Raw genomic sequence first — 22,500 nt, forward strand, 5'->3', positions numbered from 1 at the left:
CCTCGAGGTTATAAAAGCCGAAATGTGTCCAAACTCTTGCCTTCAATGAGGATGGAGCAGGTTGAATAATTCTTTCTGTGAGGTTTGCCATTGTTTGCGCCGACTAAACTACTTCTGCTGCACTCGTTCTTCTTCTGATTCTAACAAGAGTGCCCAGGCCTCAGTGGGAATTCGATGCAGCGCCATCTATGGGAATGGCGAGCTAAACTCATTTCAGGACAATGGTATACAATGGCCATTACAAAATATATATATATATATATATATATATTAATTGATTTTTGGAATTCTATGAATCGATTTTGAATCGGTAGAGCTTGAATCGTGATACAAATGTTTTAAAGGTTGATTCCACTCAAATACTACTTTCTGTCCAAGTACTTATAGTTTTAAAAATGTTTTTTCCACCCAGATACTAATTTCTTTCCTGCAACTTGGTTGCTAAGAGTTGCATGTTGGGCTATTTGTGTAATTAGCATAATTAGGTCATTAACATTTAATTTTTTTAATTGATTACATTTTTTTTGGAAACCATAATAAACAACAAGAAAATTCCGCATTCAATTTGCCGACTACTTGGTCCACATCCCAATAACACTGGCTTAAGTGTGTGAGAGAGAAAATGCAATGGTTTAGTAAAAGCCATCGTCACCACAGGTATATAGTTAATATTCTTAGTAAAACCTGTACTAAGCTACCTTAAATCTGCTGTTTGACATCTCCTGCAAATATGGCTCCGTGTGTGTGTGTGTGTGTGTGTGTGTGTGTGTGTGTGTTTGGGTGTGGGTGTGTGTGGTTGTTGTTAAGTGTGTAGCAGAACTTGTCGCTATGGTGATTTGCGCAGTGAGGGAGTAGAGGAAGGAGGGGTAGATAGTATCTTAACCGAGGAATCAAGGAGGTACATATTTGGGAAATGAGAAAGGCCCATATGGTGTATATAGCTTATCATGATTTATCACTCAATCACTTTTCCTTTGCTTTTGACTCATGAGCTTTGAACAAGATAATTTCCCCGATGTGTGATCAGTTCTTTGTTCTATCCGCGTTTTTTTTATTGGTGATGAGAAACTTTTTCACATTATGCATCTTATTTTATTTACTCCCCTGATCTGTCGATTCTAACAGATGTTTTTTTGGTTATGTGATGTCATTTCCAAAGTACCTTACTACATTCTTCCTGTTTGTATGAAGGCTAACCCAATCTGCTCTATTGATTATGGGGTTGATTGAATTAAAGTCAGGCTCCTCAGCTTCTGCTGACTCATGACGCCATCATAGAGGAGCTGATAATGTGTAGACCAAGAGCTTGTAGAGTATTTTAGTTTTAGTTTTTTTTTAAGTTTTGGTAATTTAGTTTACCAAAACTTTTATATTGAATGTTTCTGCTGTAGCTGAGAAAAGTTGCATATATTATATGAAGGAAATTTGCAGATATATAATTTTTTCCTCAAATCATGCTTAGTGTTGGACTAATTCAGGCTTTTGAATTGGATTAATTGCCAATATTTTGTTCCAACATTCAGTTTATTTCATTATTTTGATGCCAGAACATTGCACAAAAATAATTCTTCAGGTGTTCCTCATTAGCCAACTTTCATAAATATAAAAGCTGAGCTGTTTCAATAGGTCGTACAAATTCTTCCCACAAATCCTTGAACATGCAAACTTTATAGATTATGGGCTAGATTTATCAAGCCGTTTGCGCCCGTTTCCAGGCGCTATTTGGTCGCAAAGACGGACGTAACCGATGCGGGCTATTTACAAACATGGCGCACTTCGGTAAAACCGCAGATTGTCCTCCACATGAGCGAGAAGAGACAAGTTGCGCTTTCAATATGCGTTCGTGGGAGGGTCGTGGGGAAAGTGGGAGTTCCACCCAAAAAGGTGGGAGGATAAGCGCAAAGTGCTTTCAAAGTATATTCTGTGGTATTTACAAAGACTGTCAGTAAGAGCGCGTCTCTATTCTGCGGGGGAAATTCTCCGCCTCTTAAAAGCAGGTCTGAACCAGCCGCAATCGAGTTTCCTCGTAGACCTTTATGCCGCTGGTGAAATGGCAACAGTCATTTGAGCAAGACGAAGACATAGGTGAGGTTGAAAATATTTCTAACACAAGAATCACACTTTGTCAGTGAACACAACATCATTTAGCGTTACAGATCGAGCAGCCATGCAATATTAGAGTTACTGGAAGAAATCAAAGATGACATTGAATCTCCCACTCAGAGTTCACATCCCATTCCAGCAGTTGTTAAACTCCTCGCTACATTACAAATATTGGCATCAGGATCATTTCAAACAGTCCTAGCATCAGCAGTGGGAATATCGCAGTCTGCTCTCAGCCCTATCATAGCACAAGTACCGCTTCACTACAGCGCAATTTACGGTATAGTGGGCGGAGAAAGACGCTGATTGCCTGATGGGTGTCAGGGTTGATAAATACTACGCAAAATGTGGAAGCATAGCGTGCTATTACCGAACTTGCATAAACAGACGCAGCGCAAACTGCGCTAGTGTTAGTAAATCTAGCCCAATGTTTTGTATTAAGATTTATTTATTTATGAGAACAATGCACATTTTTAACATTTCTGTAAATGTGCCAGTGTTAGCCAGCCGGCTGATTTTCAACAGTAGTCTTAGTTTTACCTAGCATGCATGTCTTTATGAAGCAAACCTTTCTCACTTTTTTTTAAAATCTAAATCGTCAATCAACATCAACAATCTTTTCTCTCTTTCAGTTGCTGGACATCAATTGGACAGGACTCACAAACATGCTGGATATTCCTGGTGTCAAGTAAGTGCCTGCATGTAATGGGCTTTGACTAATGTAGTGTAGTGTTTGTTTGAATGGTTTTAGTTTGTTGTAAAGAGCCAAGCAGCCACATCCTGAACACACACGCACAATAGTCAGCTTGCCCCTCGAGGAACTGTGTGAAGCCACCTGGCCATGATTTTTTGTGTGTGTGTGTGTGTGATAGAGAAACTATTTCATAAATGTGTCCATTTTGTCTCCACACTGTGTAAATACTATCTTTGGATCACAGTGCACTACATGCAGCACACATAATGTTCACACAAGTTTTAAGGGTCACTGTAACCTCTGACCTCTCTGTGGCAGTCAGATTTAAGTGTTTTATTTATTGTTTACATAATTACCACATAATAAGCAGCACATTTTGATCATTTTGATTTGTTATAATTTTGCTTCATTTTTATTATCTAATTTAATTATCTGTCACTGCAATATTTCAACCTCTTATTAGACAGGATGAAAATATTACTATGGTTTATCGGAACCCTACTTTACAATGCAAACGTTGGACACATTATTAGGGCACTAAAATGAGTTCAGAGCGAATTCATTCAAATTTCTCATTTAAATGTCCAGTGAGACTGTGAGTGCCATTCAGTATGAAACATAGTTTCACTCTGTGACTCACTCATTTGATATATTAATCATCATAGGACATTTACCAACACAGAAACGCCTAATTATATCTCAGCATTTTCTTGCTTTGTATTTTCCATTTAATAAAGTTTGAGTGTGTCTGTTAAGCTCATTGCAATGTAAAACATGGCTATGGAGTGTTCTTGTAAACAAACACAAGTTATGTTTGCATACCAAACAAGAGTCATGTATATTCTTCTTCATAAAACACTTGAAAGCACTTTGAAACCAGAATTGTTTACATCCACGTCAGCCCAAAATGCAGACTGCCATTAAACAAGAGACCTATGTAAAACTAGACCAGAAACCTTGAATCACACATTATCTACTTCTCTTTTTCAGCTTGTTTTTCTAGCACAGTCTGTGTAGCACATATGTTGACTAGAGAATAAAATGAAAAGCTTAATTATTTCAAAAAACATGGTCTTTTAAAATCTGACTTATATGATATGTGTATAATTATTATTTTGTATTTCACTTCCTTGCATTATCTTTAATCCTAAAGCCTGAAACCCAACCTGCCCATTCTGCAGAGTACACTGCTAGTACCACACTGATAACTATGTTCCTCTATGTTGACCTGTTGCTGTCTCCTGCGGGTTTACAGTTTGTTTTCAGCAGACAAACTTGCTGCGGTTTCCAAAAAGACTCCGCCCTGTGAAATGTAGCTTTCCTTGTTTGACGAGTTTACAGTACTGTGTGTTTGTGTGCGTGTGCATGTGCGTGTGGGTGTGCGTGCGTGTGCGTGTGCGTGCGTGTGCGTGTGTGCAGTGATCGAGCTGAAGACCTGCCCTCACCCCACCCTCCCCACTCTCTTCCTGTGTGTTAGTGTGAGGGCACTCATTATTTCCTCAGTGATGATTAGCATTTTCCCTGAAAAACCTTTTATGTTTTTGTTTTTTTGTGCGTGAGCAGACCAGGAATCAGCTTTAAAATACTTTTTTTGCATTCATTTGAAAATCTAATCTGAAACTGCTCCAGTATACACTCTTTCAATGGGAAACTATTTTTGTAGTGAAGCAGTGCAGCTGTATTTTAACACAGGTTGCTGCTGCCCTCTAGAGGAAATGAGGGGAAATATTTGTTGTCTGTATCATCCATGCATACGGTACACACTGTATAAACAACATGAGGACAAAAAAAAAAACAAATATGCAGCTAATATTTTTAAAGTCCAGCTTAGAGTATAATTTTGAAAAAAACAGTTTTCATAAAGGGTCAGTTCACCCAAACCACACAAAACAAAGATCTTTTCTCATTCAGCCTCAGGTGATAATATCTAGCCATAGAAATGGTGGTGTAGATTTCAGCCTGTTGAGATTTCAGCCTTCTTGGAGACCCTGGACAGAATCCTGCCTTGGGCTCCAGAAAGGACTCCATAGTTCTGCTGGGAGACTTTGCACATGGGCAATAATGGAGACACCTGGAGAGGCGTGATTGGGAGCAACGGCCTCCCTGATCTAAATCCTGCGGTCATTGGTTGTTAGACTTCTGTGCTAGTCACTGATTGTCTATAACAAACGGCATGTTCCTATATAAGGTGTACGTGGTACCAGAGCACTTTTTTGTGCTCAGATCTGAGGCAGCATATATTGGACATTTTAGTAAAAAGAAGGGCGGAGCTGTCAACCGATCACCATCTGGTGGTGAGTTGGATCAGGGGGTTTGGGAAAACTATGGACAGACCTGGTAAACACAAATGAGTAGTGCAGGTACCGATGGGTATCCTTCGGATTTTATTGATACCGATATCCATAACGATACTGCTTATCAATATGATACTTATCAATACCCTTATAGATACTACTATCTATAATATGGTGCAAAAAATAAAGACATTAAAGGTGAAACTGTTATTTTATTTATACTTTTTTGCAGAAATAAGTTAGTTTCCTGGGTTTCCTGTATATATAATGAGGGATGAGTAATTGCTACAAATGTCTGGCTTAACAAATACAGTATAAACCTTGAGGTCTAGAAAGGAGCACAATCTGTGTTCAAACAGACCGATGGACTTCAGCCTCCTGTCAGAGGGGAGTGTCTCAAAGAGTTTGTGGCCGGGGTGGGAGGGATCAGGCGTAAATGTCCGGGAGCGGTGGCAGATTACAGCCAATCACCTTCTCTGCAGACCGAATGACACGCTGCAGTCTGCCCTTCTCCTTGGCAGTGGCAGCAGCATACCAGATGGTGATGGAGAATGTGAGGATGGACTCAATGATGGCTGTGTAGAAGTGCACCATCATTGTCTTTGGCAGGTTGAATTTCTTCAGCTGCCGCAGGAAGTACATCCTCTGCTATGCTTTCTTGATGGGGGAGTTGATGTTCAGCTCCCACTTGAGATCCTGGGAAATGATAGTTCCCAGGAAGGCAAAGCAAGGCAGCTTTATTTGTATAGCACATTTCAGCAACAGGGCAATTCAAAGTGCTTTACATAAAACATTAAAGAGCAGTTAGAAGACAATTAAAAACAATTTAAAAACATTAATAAACAAATTAAAAACATTAAAAGACAAGAATAAAATTGATAGTGCCGTATAAGAATAAAAGTTACAGTGCAGTATAAGAAATTAAAGTTAATAAAATAGATTATTTAAAGAAAAGCAACATCAAAAAGATTAGATTTAAAAGAACGTTGTTGTGAACGTGAGAGTTGCAGCGGACCTACAGTTTTCTGGGAGTTTGTTCCAGATATGTGGAGCATAAAAACTGAACGCTGCTTCCCCCTGTTTAGTTCTGACTCTGGGGACAACAAGTAGACCTGTCCCAGACGACCTGAGAGGTCTGGTTGGGTCATAATGTAGTAGCAGATCAGTAATGTATTTTGGCCCTAAACTGTTTAGTGATTTATAAACCAGTAAAAGTATTTTGAAATCAATTATTTGAGGCACTGGAAGCCAATGTAGAGACTTCAATACTGGAGTGATGTGATCCACTTTCTTGGTTTTAGTGAGGACTCGAGCAGCAGCGTTTTGAATCAGCTGCAGCTGTCTGATTGATTTTTTTAGGGACACCTGTAAAGACACCGTTGCAGTAGTCAAGTCTACTGAAGATAAAAGCATGGACAAGTTTTTCCAGATCCTGCTGAGACATAAGTCCTTTAACCCCTTGAAATATTTTGAAGGTGATAATAGGCTGATTTTTTAATTATGTTAATGTGGCTTTTAAAATTCAGGTCTGAGTCCATGACTACACCAAGATTTCTGGCTTTGTCTGTTGTTTTTAACATTGTCGTTTGAAGCTGAGCGCTGACTTTCAATCGTTCCTCTTTTGCTCCAAAAACAACCACCTCCGTTTTTTCTTCATTTAATTTAAGAAAGTTCTGGCACATCCAATCACTAATCTGTTGAATGCACTTATTTAATTGTTGTATTGGGCTATAGTTCCATGGCGATAAGGTTATGTAAATTTGTGTGTCATCCGCATAACTATGGTAACTTATTTTGTTGTTTTCCATAATCTGAGCCAGTGGAAGCATGTAGATGTTGAACAGAAGAGGCCCCAGAACTGAGCCTTGGGGAACTCTGCACGTCATATTTGTATGCTCAGATGTATAATTACCTATAGACACAAAGTAGTCCCTATTCTTTAAATAGGATTCAAACCACTTTAGTACTGAGCCAGAAAGACCAACCCAGTTTTCCAGTCGGTCAAGCAATATGTCATGGTCTACCGTATCAAATGCAGCACTGAGATCAAGTAATACTAAGACTGAAATATTGCCACTATCTGTGTTTAAGTGGATGTCATTAAAGACTTTAACAAGAGCCGTCTCGGTGCTGTGGTGTGGTCGAAAACCTGACTGGAAGGCATCCAAACTGTTGTTTAGCGATAAGAAAAAGTTGAGTTGTTGAAAAACCACTTTTTCTATGATTTTACTTAAAAATGGAAGGTTTGATATTGGCCTATAGTTGCTCATTAGTGTCGTGTCTAGATTGTTCTTTTTTAGGAGTGGCTTGATGACTGCAGTTTTCAGGGCCTGTGGGAAGATACCTGAGAGCAGAGACGTGTTTACAATCTGTAGAAGATCAGAAGCCAAACAGTTCGAAACATTTTTGAAAACACCCGGCAACAGGAGGAGGTTTTCAGGTGTTGTATAATGTCCTCCAGGTTTTTAAAGTTGATCGTATGAAATTGTGTCATGTTGGAATTTGTTCTGCGTGCACACTGTGACAACACATATCCTGTACTTGATATGGAAGCACTGACTGTTTGTCTAATTTTCTGAATTTTGTCTGTGAAGAAGGAGGCAAAGTCATTGCAAGACTTGGTAGACAACAGTTCAGATGCTATTGGTACTGGAGGGTTTGTTAATCTATCAAAAGTAGCAATCAAAGCACGTGAATTATTATTGTTTCTGGCGATAATATCAGAGAAAAAGGACCGCCTTGCATTCCTTAGTTCCAGATTATAAATGCGAAGTCTCTCTTCGTAATTTTACAGTTGAAATGATCTACAAGCTCAGTCACTGAGGCCCCAGTGAGGGCGGGTGTAGAGGAGAAAAGCTGAATGAATGATTCACTGGTGTTTTCAGTGATATACCGTTTTCTGATTAACTTTGTTTGAACACTTTTGGACACAGAGATAGTGCCGTTAAAGAAAACACAGGAATGATCAGAGAGAGCAACATCAGTCACCACAACCTTGGAAATGTTTAGACCCTTTGAGATAATCAAGTCCAGTGTGTGCCCCTTATTGTGCGTGGGCTGTGTAACATGCTGAGTCAGTCCATAGCTCTCAAAAACACAACACAGTTCTCTGGTCCCTCGGTCCTGGGGGTTGTCAACATGAATGTTAAAATCACCAGCAATAATTACACGGTCAAAGTTAATACAGATTATAGACAGCAGTTCATTAAAATCGTCAAAGAAGTTTGCACAGTATTTAGGTGGCCTGTAGATATTTAGAAGTATAGCTTGAGGGGAGGATCTTAGCTGAAGAGCCACATATTCAAAAGAAGCAAGATTTCCATAAGATAATTGCATACATCGGAATGAATCATTAAACAAAATGGCGACTCCACCTCCTTTCTTATTCACTCTATTCTCACTCATAAAACTGAAGTTAGGGGGGGCTGACTCAATGAGAACAGCAGCACTGTTATTATGGTCCAACCAGGTTTCAGTTAAAAACATAAAATCAAGATTGTGCTTAATAATAAAATCATTGATTAAAAATTATTTTCCCGCCAAAGACCTAACGTTTAGTAGTGCTAGTGTTAGTGTGTTTTCATTTTTTGGGACAGACTGTGGCTGACGAGGAATGGATGCTAAATTTGCAAAGTTTGCAGTTCCGTGCTCATTCACCATTCTTTTTCGATTACCTATCACAACATAAATTGTGGAAGAATCTAATAAGCAGGGCCCAGACTTGTCTTGGAAAGAGTCATGAGTGCAACTAGGCATGCAGCCTGGACCCGGCCCATATCAGTTAATGCTTACTGCATTTTGCACATAAGCATCCTTATCAGTTTGGGGAGAAGGAGTTAACTGCCATCCTTGAGGAGGGATAGGTGCCTGGCGTTTTACGATGGGAGAAGGAAGGGGGGCATACTTGGTTCCAGCATTTACCAGCTGCTTCATCTGGTCAGTGAACTCCAACATGGGGATGGGGGAAAGAGGGGAGAGCGACGTATCCTTAAAGAGGTCCTCAAAGCTTTCGTGGTTGTCAAAGGGGTTTGAGTTGTTGGACAGGTGAGATGGGGGGTTGAGATTTCTCATCTCCGCTCTTTGGTCTCCCATGGTCAAATCTTTGCTCAGGTGGGGACTGTAGTGGATTACTGCCGCACTTTGTTGTGTCTTCCTCTTGTTTTGGTTCATCTTGTCTCGTGTCCTTGGCAAAGGGAGCAGATGTGTGGCGCAGAAAGTAAAGTAGGCTAGATGTGAACAGCTTTACTCCTGGCTTGTTAAGGAAGAGTCCATCTGCTTTAAAAAGATGTCTGCAGCCCCAGAAAAGGTTAAAATTGTCAATGAACTGCAGAGAATGGTTGGTACATGCATTTGAAAGCCATCTGTTCAGTGCCAGCAGTCTGCTGAATCTCTCAGCTCCTCCTCTGACTGGCGGTATAGGGCCACTGATAAACACCTTTGCTTTTAGGGAGCTGACTGCATTCAGCAGATTCATAAAGTCACGATTCAGCACTTCAGACTCTTGCTTTACAACATCATTTGACCCTATATGCAGTATAATGTTCTTCACAGTTGGGTGTGCTGATATGATATCCTGGATTCTTTGGGTCAAGTCAGACACCATGTCTTTGGGAAAACAGATTTTGTTGGTGGTTTTCCCTTTTGCAGTTGTCCACAGCTGTGTCCTACTAAGTATAGGGGTTGAAGAGGCACTCTGCCTGGGTGGTAATGCAGGCCAGCCGGTCATATCACAAATCTCAGGGCGCTGTGCCCTACCCATTAGTCGTCCTCCCATTTCCCAGGAAAATGATTTACTCTTAGGCTTTGCACCAAAAGTGTTCCAGGGTGGACTACCGCTTGTAGATTTATTATCCGTTCCACAGCCCTCCTGTTTCTTTGTGGTCTTGCTGGTGCTAGTTAGCCATGTGTTAGCATGCTTTTGTCCATTGTTTTGGTTCAGGGGTAAAGTGGTGTTATTTCCACATGATCCGTTCACTTCTACGTTTACTTCTAACCAGTACATTTTGGTTTCCAGAACTGCAATCTTCTGAAGGAGTTTGTAGTAGTCCTCTATGGAGAAGGGTGGCATCTTGCTGCTAATTAGCTTTAGCTACAGTCACTTTAGGACAGGCTTGAGCTATTGGTAGGCCACGCTCACGCAGAAAAATGTTCAAATATGACAATAGCCTACTATGTCTACAAAAAATGTATAGTCCAGTGATTTATAAGTATCCAAGAGCCGCTGCTCATAGTTTCTCTCAGAGGAAAAGCAAGATTATCAGCAGAAATATGCAAGCAGGAGCAAGCAGTAGAGCGTCTGCACTGTAAGAAGCAGGAAGGCAGGAAGGATCTCCACAGTGTCAATTGTGGAGTCACAGAGGGTGATGGGGGCAGGTGAGGCTGAGTTCTTCCTGAAGTTCACAACCAACTCCACTATCTTTAGAGCAATGAGCTCAAGGTTAGTTTGATTGCACCATGTCACCAGGTGATCAGCCTCCCACCAGTACGATGAGGGAGGTGTCGTCCGCAAACATCAAAAGTTTGACGGACTGGTGACTGGAGTTGCAGCTGTTGGTGTACAGGTAGAAGAGCAGCCCGGGGGGATCCGGTGCTGATGGTCTGTGAGTCAGAGACATCCCCAGCTTCATGTGCTGCTTCCTGTCAGACAGTGATAAAGTTCTGATAAATAAAATGTATAAAAATACAAACTTAAAATATGAAACTTAAAATCCTTTGAACAACAACACAATAACAACAACAAAAAATGAAAGCGTGTTGCCAACATGGACATTGTAGAGTCCCCTCTGGTGGACAAACTATGCAACGCCAACACTCATAACATGGTTGAAGGGTGTTTCGTCCGTTTTTATTTTATTCCATTCCATTTCCATTATAAATGCTGATACCGATAGTTTGGAAAATGCCTAATATCTGATTATATATTATCGGCCCGCCGTTCAGGCTCTACTTGTGGGAAAGTGATTGATCTACTCCCCATCAAATCTTTATTATTAAAAATCGGGGAATAAAGATGCCTGCAGGAAGAATTACAGTACCTTTTCACCAAGCGCCAAATCTGAACCAGATAGGATATGATTAGACCAAATCGTAGCCGACACTGCCTAACAGATATGTTTGCAAATAGCACATCTACCAAACTGCCAAACCGCATTCAGCATAATTGTGTTTAATGATGCGATTCAGCGAGGGCAATATATCAGTACCTAGGTATCTGGACTGTTAAACAAAGGGAATAATAGCATGTAAAGCAGTTGTCTTAGCTGCCTCATTCAGTGGGAACAAAGCCAATTTTATAAATAACTCTATAACTAACCAAAAAAGGACCATTCAAGGTGGTCAAACGCCTTCATTGCATCAAGTGATAATACAGCTAACAGGGCTTTAATGTCCACAGAAGCGTCAATTACATGTAGCAGCCGCCGGACGTTATCTGAGGCTAGGCACGACTTAATGAAGCAAGTCTTGTCGCAGTGCACTAGTGATGGAATATAAAACTGCAGGCAACGGGAGAGTACCTTGGCGTAGATTTTAATGTCAGCATTCAGGAGACTAAGGGGCCTATAGTTACTAAATTCAGTTGGATCTTTGTGTATCTTAAGTAGTAAGGAAATTACTGCAATATTCATGTCAGAAAGTGCCCTTCTCCACTGAGAAATTGATCATAGCGAGACGTAGCGGGCCTAGGAGGTCCCAGAAGGCTAAGTATAGTTCTGGTGGTATGTCGTCAAGGCCAGGGGATTTGCCCTGTTACATGCTATGGACAGCAGCCTTGAACTCTTCAAGTGAGAACGGCCTGGACAGATCATTTGCGTCCTCATCAGCAAGGTGAGGCATGTTCAAATGAGCTAAAAAGTTGTCACATTTGCTCTTGTCAAAGGATACGTCGGATATGTAAAGGTTAGACTAAGAACTACGAAAAGTGTAATTGATTTGTGCAATCAGTGGTGACAGCTCTAGGCTGCAATTTAATTAAGAAAATGTCTGAAAATTGTTAATTTGATCTAATTTTCATGGCTAAAAGTCGGCTGGGTCTAGATCCTTGAAAGTAATATCGTTGTCTGGTCCTGTGGATCAAAAATTCTAATTGCTGCTTAAGAATAATGTTAATTTCTTTATTGACCACTTTACGTTGCAGAGCTATATCTTCTGAAATTAAGCAGATGAAGGGTTTTCTAAATTGGCATACGTTTTTTCCAGTTCTTGTAATTTAGATTGTCAAGCTTTACGTTGATCAGAGGCAAATAATGTAGTATTACTTCTGATGAAAACTTTGATTGAATGCCACAATATCCTATGGTCGTCAACCGAGCCAACATTAAAATCTAAAAACTCTCTGAGTTTCTCCACAAACTGCGTCTTAAATCCCTCCTGCTTCAGCAGAGTGGTGTTGAAACGCCATCGCTGTGCACATGAAGACATACAGCTGAACACCACAATGCAGAATACGGTTTCATGGTCAGAGAGGGCTATAGGCAGTAAATTAACAATATGTAAGTCTCGGAAGAGCTTCGGGGACGCAAATAAATAGTCAGTCCTAGAGAAGGACTTGTGACAAGCAGAGAAAAATATGTAGTCTTTCAGATGGGTTAGTCACGCTCCACAAATTTGTGAGCCCAAGACCGTTTACCCAAGCCTGTAATGCAGCTAGTCTCCGAACCACCAGACATGTCTTCAGCTAAATTCCAAACTGCATCAAAATCCTCCCCCCCAACTATAAATAAGTATTCAGATAACTCCAGCGTAATATTAGTAAAGTCACTATATCAATTTTTATCATAACAATTCGGTGGGTATGTGGATAAGAAAGCGATTTTCTTGCCATTAAAGGGGTAATAAAATGATTATATAGAGTATTTCACACTGTTCCTTATGGTCTCCTAATGGGGTATGTAACATTGGTTGGGCTGAAAATGGCCTGGTTGATATTTTATTGGCTCTTATGCATCCCTGTGTTTTGGCCCTATTTGTAACAACAGCTTTTCTTCCAAATATGGTATGCTCATAAATATTTAGATGAGCTGCGCGCTGATTGGTTGAGCGAATTGCCATACACACACATTAGAGATGCTCGCTGATTGGTTGAGCGAATCCCCAATACACACACATTAGAGAAGCGACAGAATCTCATATTCCAGATACTGCAATGTTTCCTTACCAAATTCACTTCTGAGACTTTTTTATGTGAGAAATCAACTATATAAAGCTTACATATGGGCCGTTTTACAAAAATTGATGGCTAATTGCAAATATGGTAAGACTGTGTGTCTGACTTAAGCGGCGGTGCTGCTGCCTCGCCGCCCAGCCAGCCTTCCTTCACAGACCCCGGCCTGCTGTGAGCTCCGTTACGGCTGGCAGCCCTGACAGAGCTCCAGTGCCTGTAACTTCTCTCTTCCTGCTAGCTAAATGGCCCGTTGTGTGAGAGTGAGAGCGCGGTCAGCGAGCTTGTTACACCAGCAATCTCTTACCACATGTTACACACAATGTCACGCCACTTATACAACATCTAACTAAATGTCTTATAAAGCTAACAACGGTGTCCAATTTCAAGTTAATGAACATTTGTGAAGACTAGCTAGGTGTTAAGTCAGCTGCGACTGTCCCTTCATAGCTGTGTGTAGCTACAAATCACGGATAGTTAACTTCATTTTTGGTCGTAATTCGAGTATATTTACAGTTTGAATTTCGTCATGCCACTTATACAACATTTAACTAAATGTCTTATAAAGCTAACAACGGTGTCCGATTTCAAGTTAATGAATTTTTGTGAATTCCAGAGGAATTCTAAGAGGAGGCTAGCTAGCTCCATCCAGCCACAGGCTCTATCACATCCAGCCGCAGGCTCTATCAATGAGACTCGCGGACAAGAGGCGTGTCTTTCACTGATCATTTGTTTAAATAACTCAACACATTATAATTACACACATTATAAGATTAACTGTAACCTGTGGTAAGAGATTGCTGGTGTAACAAGCTTGCTGACCGCGCTCTCACTCACACACACCTGGCATTAGGAAGAGGGGAGCTGCAGGCCTTGGAGCTCTGTCCGAGCACCGGCGTTTAGTAGTCTATTAGCCCACAAAACGGTGACTTTGAGCAAGTATGAAGTGCAGTGGGTTGCCAGCCGTAACGGAGCTCAATCAAGCGAAGTTAAGATCAGTAAGTTATCTTTACTTATTGTTTTGAGTTACAGCCTGCGTGTGTGTGTGCAGATTTATAACACTTCCTTTTGACACTGTGATGATTCTGCAGAAAAAAAGCAAAAACAAACTGCTAAATGACAACCAGGACGAGAGATTAAAATGCTTTTCAGAATTTTAATAAACAAATGTGTCTATTTTTTTTAACCTTTATTTATCCAGGTAAGTCGATTGAGAACAAATTCTCCTTTGCAACGACAAGCTGTCACATTCACACAGTTCCACATTCATACCTGGAAGCTGCCCAATACCACAACAGTCTGATCTGATCACATTCATACCTGGAAGCTGCCCACTACCACAACAGTTTGATCTGATCACATTCATACCTGGAAGCTGCCCAGTACAACCACATTCTGGTCTGATCACATTCATACCTGGAAGCTGTCCAGTACAACCACAGTCTGATCTGATCACATTCGTCTGATCTGATCACATTCATACCTGGAAGGTGCCCAATACAACCACAGTCTGATCTGATCACATTCATACCTGGAAGCTGTCCAGTACAACCACAGTCTGATCTGATCACATTAGTCTGATCTGATCACATTTGTCTGATCTGATCACATTCGTCTGATCTGATCACATTCGTCTGATCTGATCACATTCATACCTGGAAGGTGCCCAGTACAACCCCAGTCTGATCTGCTGCCACTGAGCAGCTCCACTGGAGCGGTTGGAGGTGAAGGGCCTTGCTCAAGGGAACCTCAGTGGTGGTGATGAGGGAGGGATAAGCGCTGCTCTTTCACTTTCCCCACCCAGATTTTATCCTGTTGGTCTGGGGTTGAACCGGCGACCTCCTGTTCACAAGCTCTTTAGCCTTTAGGCCACAATTGCCTAAATCTTGGTTGCTTGAAAGCCAAAGCTGGTAGAACATTTTTTTATAGTTTTTAAACTGTTATTGTTATACGGTCTTCTCCAACTCTTTGTGTTGTAATTGTTTTTGTTTTTTTTACATATATATTCTTTATTATTATCCTCTCATTATGTTCCTTCTCTATTCTCTCTTTCCCCTGTATCTTTTCTCCTTTTCTATCCTCCATCTATTTCAGTGGTTTGTGTGATAACATCATCCAGGACATCATCTACAGCTTTGTGGTCCTGCCCAACCGCATCACCATCCCTCTGGTGGGAGAGGCCGAGCTGGCCCAGCTACGCTTTCCTGTGCCCAAGGTGATATACACAGACAGTTACTTGTAGTTTTGAATCAATAAATCAATTAACTGACCTGTTGGATCAGCGGGAAAGTATTTGATAATAATTTAGTTCTCTGGTTCCATCATCTCAAATGTGATAATTTTCTGCTTAACACTGCTTTATACTGTTTAAAAATGAATATGAATATTTAAAATAATCATTTCTTGTTATTGATAACAGTGTGATTTTGAAATAGCACCAAAAATCCCCAAATGTATCTATAAACTATCTTTAAATCTGAACTTCAGCTGCTCCTCATATTAAATCAGTACACAAATGTCCCTTGGAACAGATCCTATGCAGAGTGTATGGACTGTTCTGTGTCAATTTTAATGGTCCCAAATATTTGTTTTAATAATATTAATTGCTTTGTATTTATTTTACAAACCAGCCAAGGCGCTGCAAATTCATATGAGCTGAAAGCTAACTCACGTGCAGTTGTCGTTGCTTATATATGGAGCCTGCCTGATTAACTTAACAAAAAAGACTCTTTCACTTACTCTTACAGCCCTCATAAATCAAGTTTTAATCAACAGAGCTAACTTACGTCAGCATCTTACAGATCCATGGATGGCTCAAAACATCACTGATTTAATTTCCCCTGACAGCATCATCACACCAAAATTTAGATATAGAGTTTATGGTGTTCTTTATGAGCAAGCAACAAAAATCTTTGAAATTGGTCCAGTATTGAATAAGAACGCTGTAACCTGCGGCATGTAACGGCATCGTCAATTACCATCCACTAAAAGTTCTGTTTTTTATACTGACAGGCTCAGATTGTTCTAAATGTCTGACATTATGGAATGGATCCATACAGAGATAGACCTTTTAGTTAAAGAGTAAGATCCTTTTAGTTTAACCAGAACCACCTCACCAGACTCCATGCAAATAATCAGGACTTTTAGCGTGTATAGAGCCAGCATATTTCCACCAGACTCCATGTAAATTAAAGCTGCGAGCAGCGATGGACGGGCCCTCGCGCCTCTGTGCGCATCTGGGTTACCGGCGTACTCCGCTCCTTGCGACCGTGCATTTGCGGGGCACTCAGACGCCGCAAATTGTCACCAATGAAAAGGGAACTCCCCGCCGAGTTCAACGATACCTCACACAAGACTCTACGTCATACGGTTGATTAGCTGTGAAAAGGGGCATGGCTAATGCATAGGGGGCGGGTCAAACCATCACCAATGAAGAAGGAAGTCTCTGCTGAGTTCAATGATACCTCACACAAGACTCTACCTTAGATGGGTCAGCATTTATTAAAAAGGGCGTGGCTTCAACATAGGGGACGGGCCAAACCATCACCAATGAAGAAAGAAGTCTCTGCTGAGTTCAATGACACCTCACACAAGACTCTCACTTAAACGGTTCAAATCTTATGAAAGAGGGCGTGGTCTGAGTAAGTGGGCATGGTCATTAATATAGGAGGTGGCTCAATATCACATGTAGACCACACATTCTAAATGTAATGTAAATCGGATGATGTTTGTCATATAAGGCGCATTTCCTGTGGCCAGGGAGGGGCGCTATGACCAAAAGTCAATTTTGGCCTGTAGGTGTCCTCAGGCCTGGACCCTTGTCCATCGTGAGAAATTTCGGGCAGATACGACAAAGTACACTCAAGTTACAACAACTTCTTTGTTCATCGCTAAACACTCAAAATGGCCGCCACGCCACGCCCACACTGTCTGACAGAAAGTTTTTCTTTTAATAACTTTTCATCGTTAAGGTGTTGGGATGGTACAGACCAAGTTTGAGGTCCATCGGATGAAATCTCTAGGAGGAGTTTGTTAAAGTATAGCACCTTGACTTTTAGGCCTACTTCCTGTTGCCACTAGGGGGCGCTATAACTTTAAGTAAATATTGGCCTTTATTTGTCCTCAAGGTTGGACTCTCATGAATCCTGAAAAGTTTCGAGCCAGTTGGACAACGTACACTCGAGTTACACCCACTTCCTGTTTCGGCGGCGAAACGCACAAAATGGCCGCCCCGCCACGACCACGCCCTATGACAAAAAGTTTTTCTTTAACAACTTTTCATCTTTAATGTCTTAAGATGGCACAGACCGAGTTTGAAGTTGATCGGATGAAATCTCTAGGCGGAGTTCGTTAAAGTACGACATGTGGAAATGGCCAAAATCGCACTAATTTCGAACATTTAATTCAAAATGGCGGACTTCCTGTTGGGTTTAGGGTATGGTGTCAGTACCCGATCCGTTCCAACTGCACAATCCGTTCTGCGCATGCGCAAGATGTTCGCGCATGCGCTGTGGTACGATGCTTTACGACACTACCCGATCGGTTCCCACACTAGCCTCCACCGGGAAGCTAACGTTAGTTTAGCTAATAGCTTATTCGCGTTAGTTTAGCTAATAGCTAATTCACATTAGTTTAGCTAATAGCTAATTCGGGCAGACCGCTAGGTGATTATAGCGGTCTGCCGTTAGCCTCCACTGGGAAGCTAACGTTACTTTAGCTAACAGTTCATTTGGCTAACCGCTAGCTGATTGTAGCGGTCTGCCGTCCGTCAGCCTCCACAGTTAAGCTAACGTTAGTTTAGCTAACAGCAAATTCGGCTAAAAGACCCTCAAAATAAAACTTCAAAACAAACGTTAACATATATAACAGCTGTTACGTCAGTTCTACTTTACTTGTGCTCATTTAAAATACAATCACTCAATACTTGTCTTTATTGTTACTGTAAAGTCTTAATTTTGCTGTAGCCTGCTTTTCCCATTATGTTTGACTTAACGTTATTTTAGACTGAATCTAGCTGTCCGTTCTGCCTGCACGATCCGTTCTGCGCATGCTTTATTTGTCGGCTAGCGGTTAGCCGAATTAGCTGTTAGCTTGGGTGGAGGCTAGCGTGGAACAGATCGGGCAGGTCGTAAAGCGTTATTATCATCTGCTCATGCGTGAACATCTTGCGCATGCGCAGAACGGATTGTGCAGGTGGAACGGATCGGGTACTGACATATGGCTCTAATGAAGTTTTTTGTACATCTTGACATGTTACATATGTGTACCAAGTTTCGTGAGTCTACGTTAAACGCACTGCAGGGGCTCAATTTTCTTAACATTCTAGGGGGCGCTAGCGAGCCATTTTTGTGCGCCTATTCCCGAAACCCTTAAAATACGTAAATGTTCACCAGACTTGATGCGACCGCCAAATTTGGTGAGTTTTTGAATATATTAAGCCCCTCAAAAAGCCAATTCATTTGACGGGAAAATAATAATAATAATAGAAAGAAACAAACAAACAAACAATAATTCCTTCAGTTTCAATAGGGCCTTCGCTGCTGTCGGCGCTCGGGCCCTAATAATTCAAAAAATTTGGTGAGTTTTTGAATATGTTAAGCCCCTGTAAATAATCAGGACTTTTAGCGTGTATAGAGCCAGCATATCTCCACCAGACTCCATGTAAATAATCAGGACTTTTAGTGTGTATAGAGCCAGCATATCTCCACATGTAAATGGGTGAATTAAGGGTTTATTTCAACCAAACCAGAGTGGTGATTGTTGGAACAGTGGAAATATGAACCAAGACGGCTTTTGGTAGTTTTATTTAGTTTCTGACGACTTTTGAATGAAGTGTGTTTTACGATCATAAAATTACTGTTTATTTAAATAATGTTGTCGGACACTAATAATATTTTGAGCATGTCAGTCAATACTAGCAGCCAAGATGACACATTTTACTGCTGTTAGCATGTAGCTACATGCGACAATGTTAACACCGCAGTGGCTTAAATAAAGAAAACACTCCAGTCCTACCTGCCTGGAGCAGATGACCAATCATAGAAGGCCGGCTTAGAGTTGCGTAAGACTTTTTTTTTTAAGCTGAGAGTAGAAAAAACCAGAGCGTTCAGAATAGTTGGAAATATGAACATTTTGGCTCACGAGGGTTTGTCTACAATAGGTTTACCTCATTATTTGAATGTTTTGGCCACGTTTAACATGAAAAATCCAACATTATAACATTGTAGATATGGCAGAAAACTTTAAACTTCTTGAACCCTTGAACTATAAAATTAATTCAGAGATGGCCTGTTTTTACCTCCTCTGTTTCTTGACCTCCCTCCTCTCCTGGTCCAGCCTCATTTTAGACTTTTTTTTTTTTTTTTTTTTTTACTCGTTTGTCTCCTCAGGGCGTCCTTAGGATCCACTTCATCGAGGCTCAGGACCTGATCGGTAAAGACACGTTCCTAGGAGGGCTGATCAAAGGCAAGTCAGACCCATATGGAGTCATCCGGGTCGGGACCCAACTCTTCAAGAGCAAAGTCATCAACGATACCGTCAACCCAAAATGGAATGAAGTGTACGAGGTGAGCGAGACAGTTTGACAGCAGCATCAATCTGAGTTAAAGAGCCCTTATTATACTTTTCTCTTATAGTGTGTGATAGAGTTTTCTGTGTATGTAATAGATATATAGTACAAAAAAACACATTTCACTCCAAATGGAGCTTTGTCTCCCACAGACAGCACTTTTTCGCCTCGCTGACATTTCTTTTTGAAATTCCTAAATAGTGATGTCACTAATTGAGAATGCTAGGCCAGATTTGTATGTGCTACCAAAAAGTGCTGTCTGAGCAAGCACAGCCCGCCCAGTGGCTTGTTAAATTTGGTTGACCAATCACAACAGAGTGGGCCAGCTGACCAATCAGAGCAGACTGGGCTTTTCAGGAAGGCCAAGAGCTTAGTTAGTGTTTCAGACGAAGAGCGGCATCAATATATGAGAAACATATTTGTTTTAAACATAAAAGCATGTAAACCTATTCTAGTAGAACCCAAGCATACAAATATGACAAAATAATGAAAAGTATATATTCAAATATGAAAAGGAGTATAATAGGGGTTCTTCAAAGTGGGAGGAAAATATATGTTTTATTATTTTATGTACATTTTTATATCATTTATTTATTTCATTTTGGCCTCCTGCATCCAACAATACAGCATACATGGATGCTATGAACATAAAGAACCTTACTTTTTGGTACACTTTAAACAGCAGTGTGTGTGAGGATCAAATGTATTTTTTTAATATTTTCAGGCCTTGATGTACGATCACTCAGGACAGAATCTGGATATTGAGCTGTTTGATGAAGACACTGATAAAGATGACTTTCTGGGAAGGTACAGCTTCTTTTAAAACATCAAAACTTCACCTCATTGCCAGAAGACACCTTCACCTACTCCTTCACCCTGCTCTGTTTCCTTCTCTTAACGTCCTCTGACCTTTGCTAAAGTGGCTTTATGGAATTTTCAGTCTGTGTTGTTTAGACTAAAGCGATAGTGTTTTTACCACACCTGCTGTCCTAAAGCTCTTTTCTTTACTGCTGTATTTCCCACTATATTACCATTATTAGTGTTACGGGGAGGTCATACTGTTGCATTATGAATGTTTTGCTCAGACAGAAAATCATTAATTTACAATAAGAGAATACATTTCAAGTGTTCATACGGTAACTTAGCCTACTTAGAAAATAGTAGGCCAACACAAATGCAGAGTATAGGGGAAACCTCCACGCTAATGGAAGGGGAACCTTAGTTATATGTTGGCTACTGACGTACAACTCCATCGCACATTGTTATGTCATGAATGAAAAAGACATTACATACCTGAGGGCCAATTCAGGGAAGTTTTTTAATTATTTACAGTCCCGTAATGGTCTCCATCTGTTGAAAGCCCAACCCAAGTTGGCTCGCCCGTGGACCTTTGTTTAATTTCCTTCTTTCCTGTGATGGTCCTGCCCCGATAGATAAAATAACATTAAAATACAATTAGACCTATATAAAGAATTCTCCTGCTACATTTGACCTGGCTCAACTGGCTGGATACTAATATAGGCTTTTCTGGTGTAACAAAGAAATCTGTGACCCGTCAGAATGTGTTACTGTAGCACCATCTACCTGCCGTAATCATTTTGTGACTTTGCGGGAAAAATCTAACTTCTTCACTGTTAGTCTTGTTTGCTGTTACAGGTCATTTGAGACTATTGTTTGAAAAATGACTTCAGAAACATTAAAAAGTTACATATAGTCACTTTAAACTCAAAAGACACAAACAGTGTATTTCTGTCACTTATAATTTATGATCCATGAGTTAAGGCACTTTTTTGTTGACGAACAGCTGAACATAAAGGCTCAGTAATTTATGGATTAACTGAGTACCTTATGTGTTCTGTATATTGGGTTTCTCTTGTCTTTTACAAATCATATTTGTCTTAAAGAGTGTGTATGTAATAGGATTCCACACTCCATTTACCTGGTAGTAGTTTTTCCTCTAAGGACCGAGAGGAGCTTCTACAGTGAATGGTGTTTAACAAGTGCAACGTTGTGTGTCTGACTTTAATTTCCAGCAGAACCCATTAACTGTGAGAACCACGCAGTGCCTGAACCTCGCTCAGTCAAAGTTTTGTGTTGTTTGTGAATTGTTTTTCAGTCTGATGATCGACATGGCCGAGCTCAAGAAGGAACAAAAAGTTGATGAGGTAATCTCCTCCTCTTTTCAGTGCATTCAGCAGCCATCCATTTTACACTCAAATACTTAAGTAAAGCAGGAGATGTTGTATAGGGAAATCGTTGCTCCTATGTGCACATTACTCTAGTCTTTCCACACTGCACTTACAAGAGGTCAGCTATCACTCACACTCACGTTTATATATATATATATATAAATAAATCAAGTAGTAGTTTGGGAAATTGGGAAGGCACTGGCTCAGATCTGGAGTTGGTCCCTGGGCTGTAAATGGCTGCCCACTTCTCCCTTAAGGGATGGGTTAAATGCAGAGAATGAATTTTGCTACATGTATGTCTATGTGACAATAAAGTACCTTTACCTCTTAGCGACTTATACATATATTTAAATTAGGGCTGTCAAATGATAAATGTTTTCTTAATCGCTGAATTTCTATAGTTAATCGCGATTAATCGCATGTTTTATCACATGATTTCTATTATCTTGCATTTCAGAAGTGTTTTTAAGTACATATTAACAATGGAAAGCAAT

At 40.5% G+C, this 22,500-nt stretch overlaps 1 protein-coding gene across 2 annotated transcripts in view; it reads left to right on the forward strand.

Moving 5' to 3' along the window:
• The window catches only part of esyt2a (extended synaptotagmin-like protein 2a), a 105,135-nt gene that overhangs the window by 56,024 nt on the left and 26,611 nt on the right, over positions 1–22,500 (forward strand). For both annotated transcript variants that reach the window (XM_028592643.1, XM_028592644.1), the window contains exons 8-12: positions 2,736–2,791; positions 15,344–15,464; positions 19,639–19,815; positions 20,542–20,624; positions 21,934–21,982. In XM_028592643.1, the coding sequence (XP_028448444.1) occupies positions 2,736–2,791; positions 15,344–15,464; positions 19,639–19,815; positions 20,542–20,624; positions 21,934–21,982 (486 nt within the window). The remainder of the gene's footprint in view (positions 1–2,735; positions 2,792–15,343; positions 15,465–19,638; positions 19,816–20,541; positions 20,625–21,933; positions 21,983–22,500) is intronic.

The sequence above is a fragment of the Perca flavescens genome, chromosome 12 (genome assembly GCF_004354835.1).
Source record: "Perca flavescens isolate YP-PL-M2 chromosome 12, PFLA_1.0, whole genome shotgun sequence".
Lineage (NCBI taxonomy): Eukaryota > Metazoa > Chordata > Actinopteri > Perciformes > Percidae > Perca > Perca flavescens.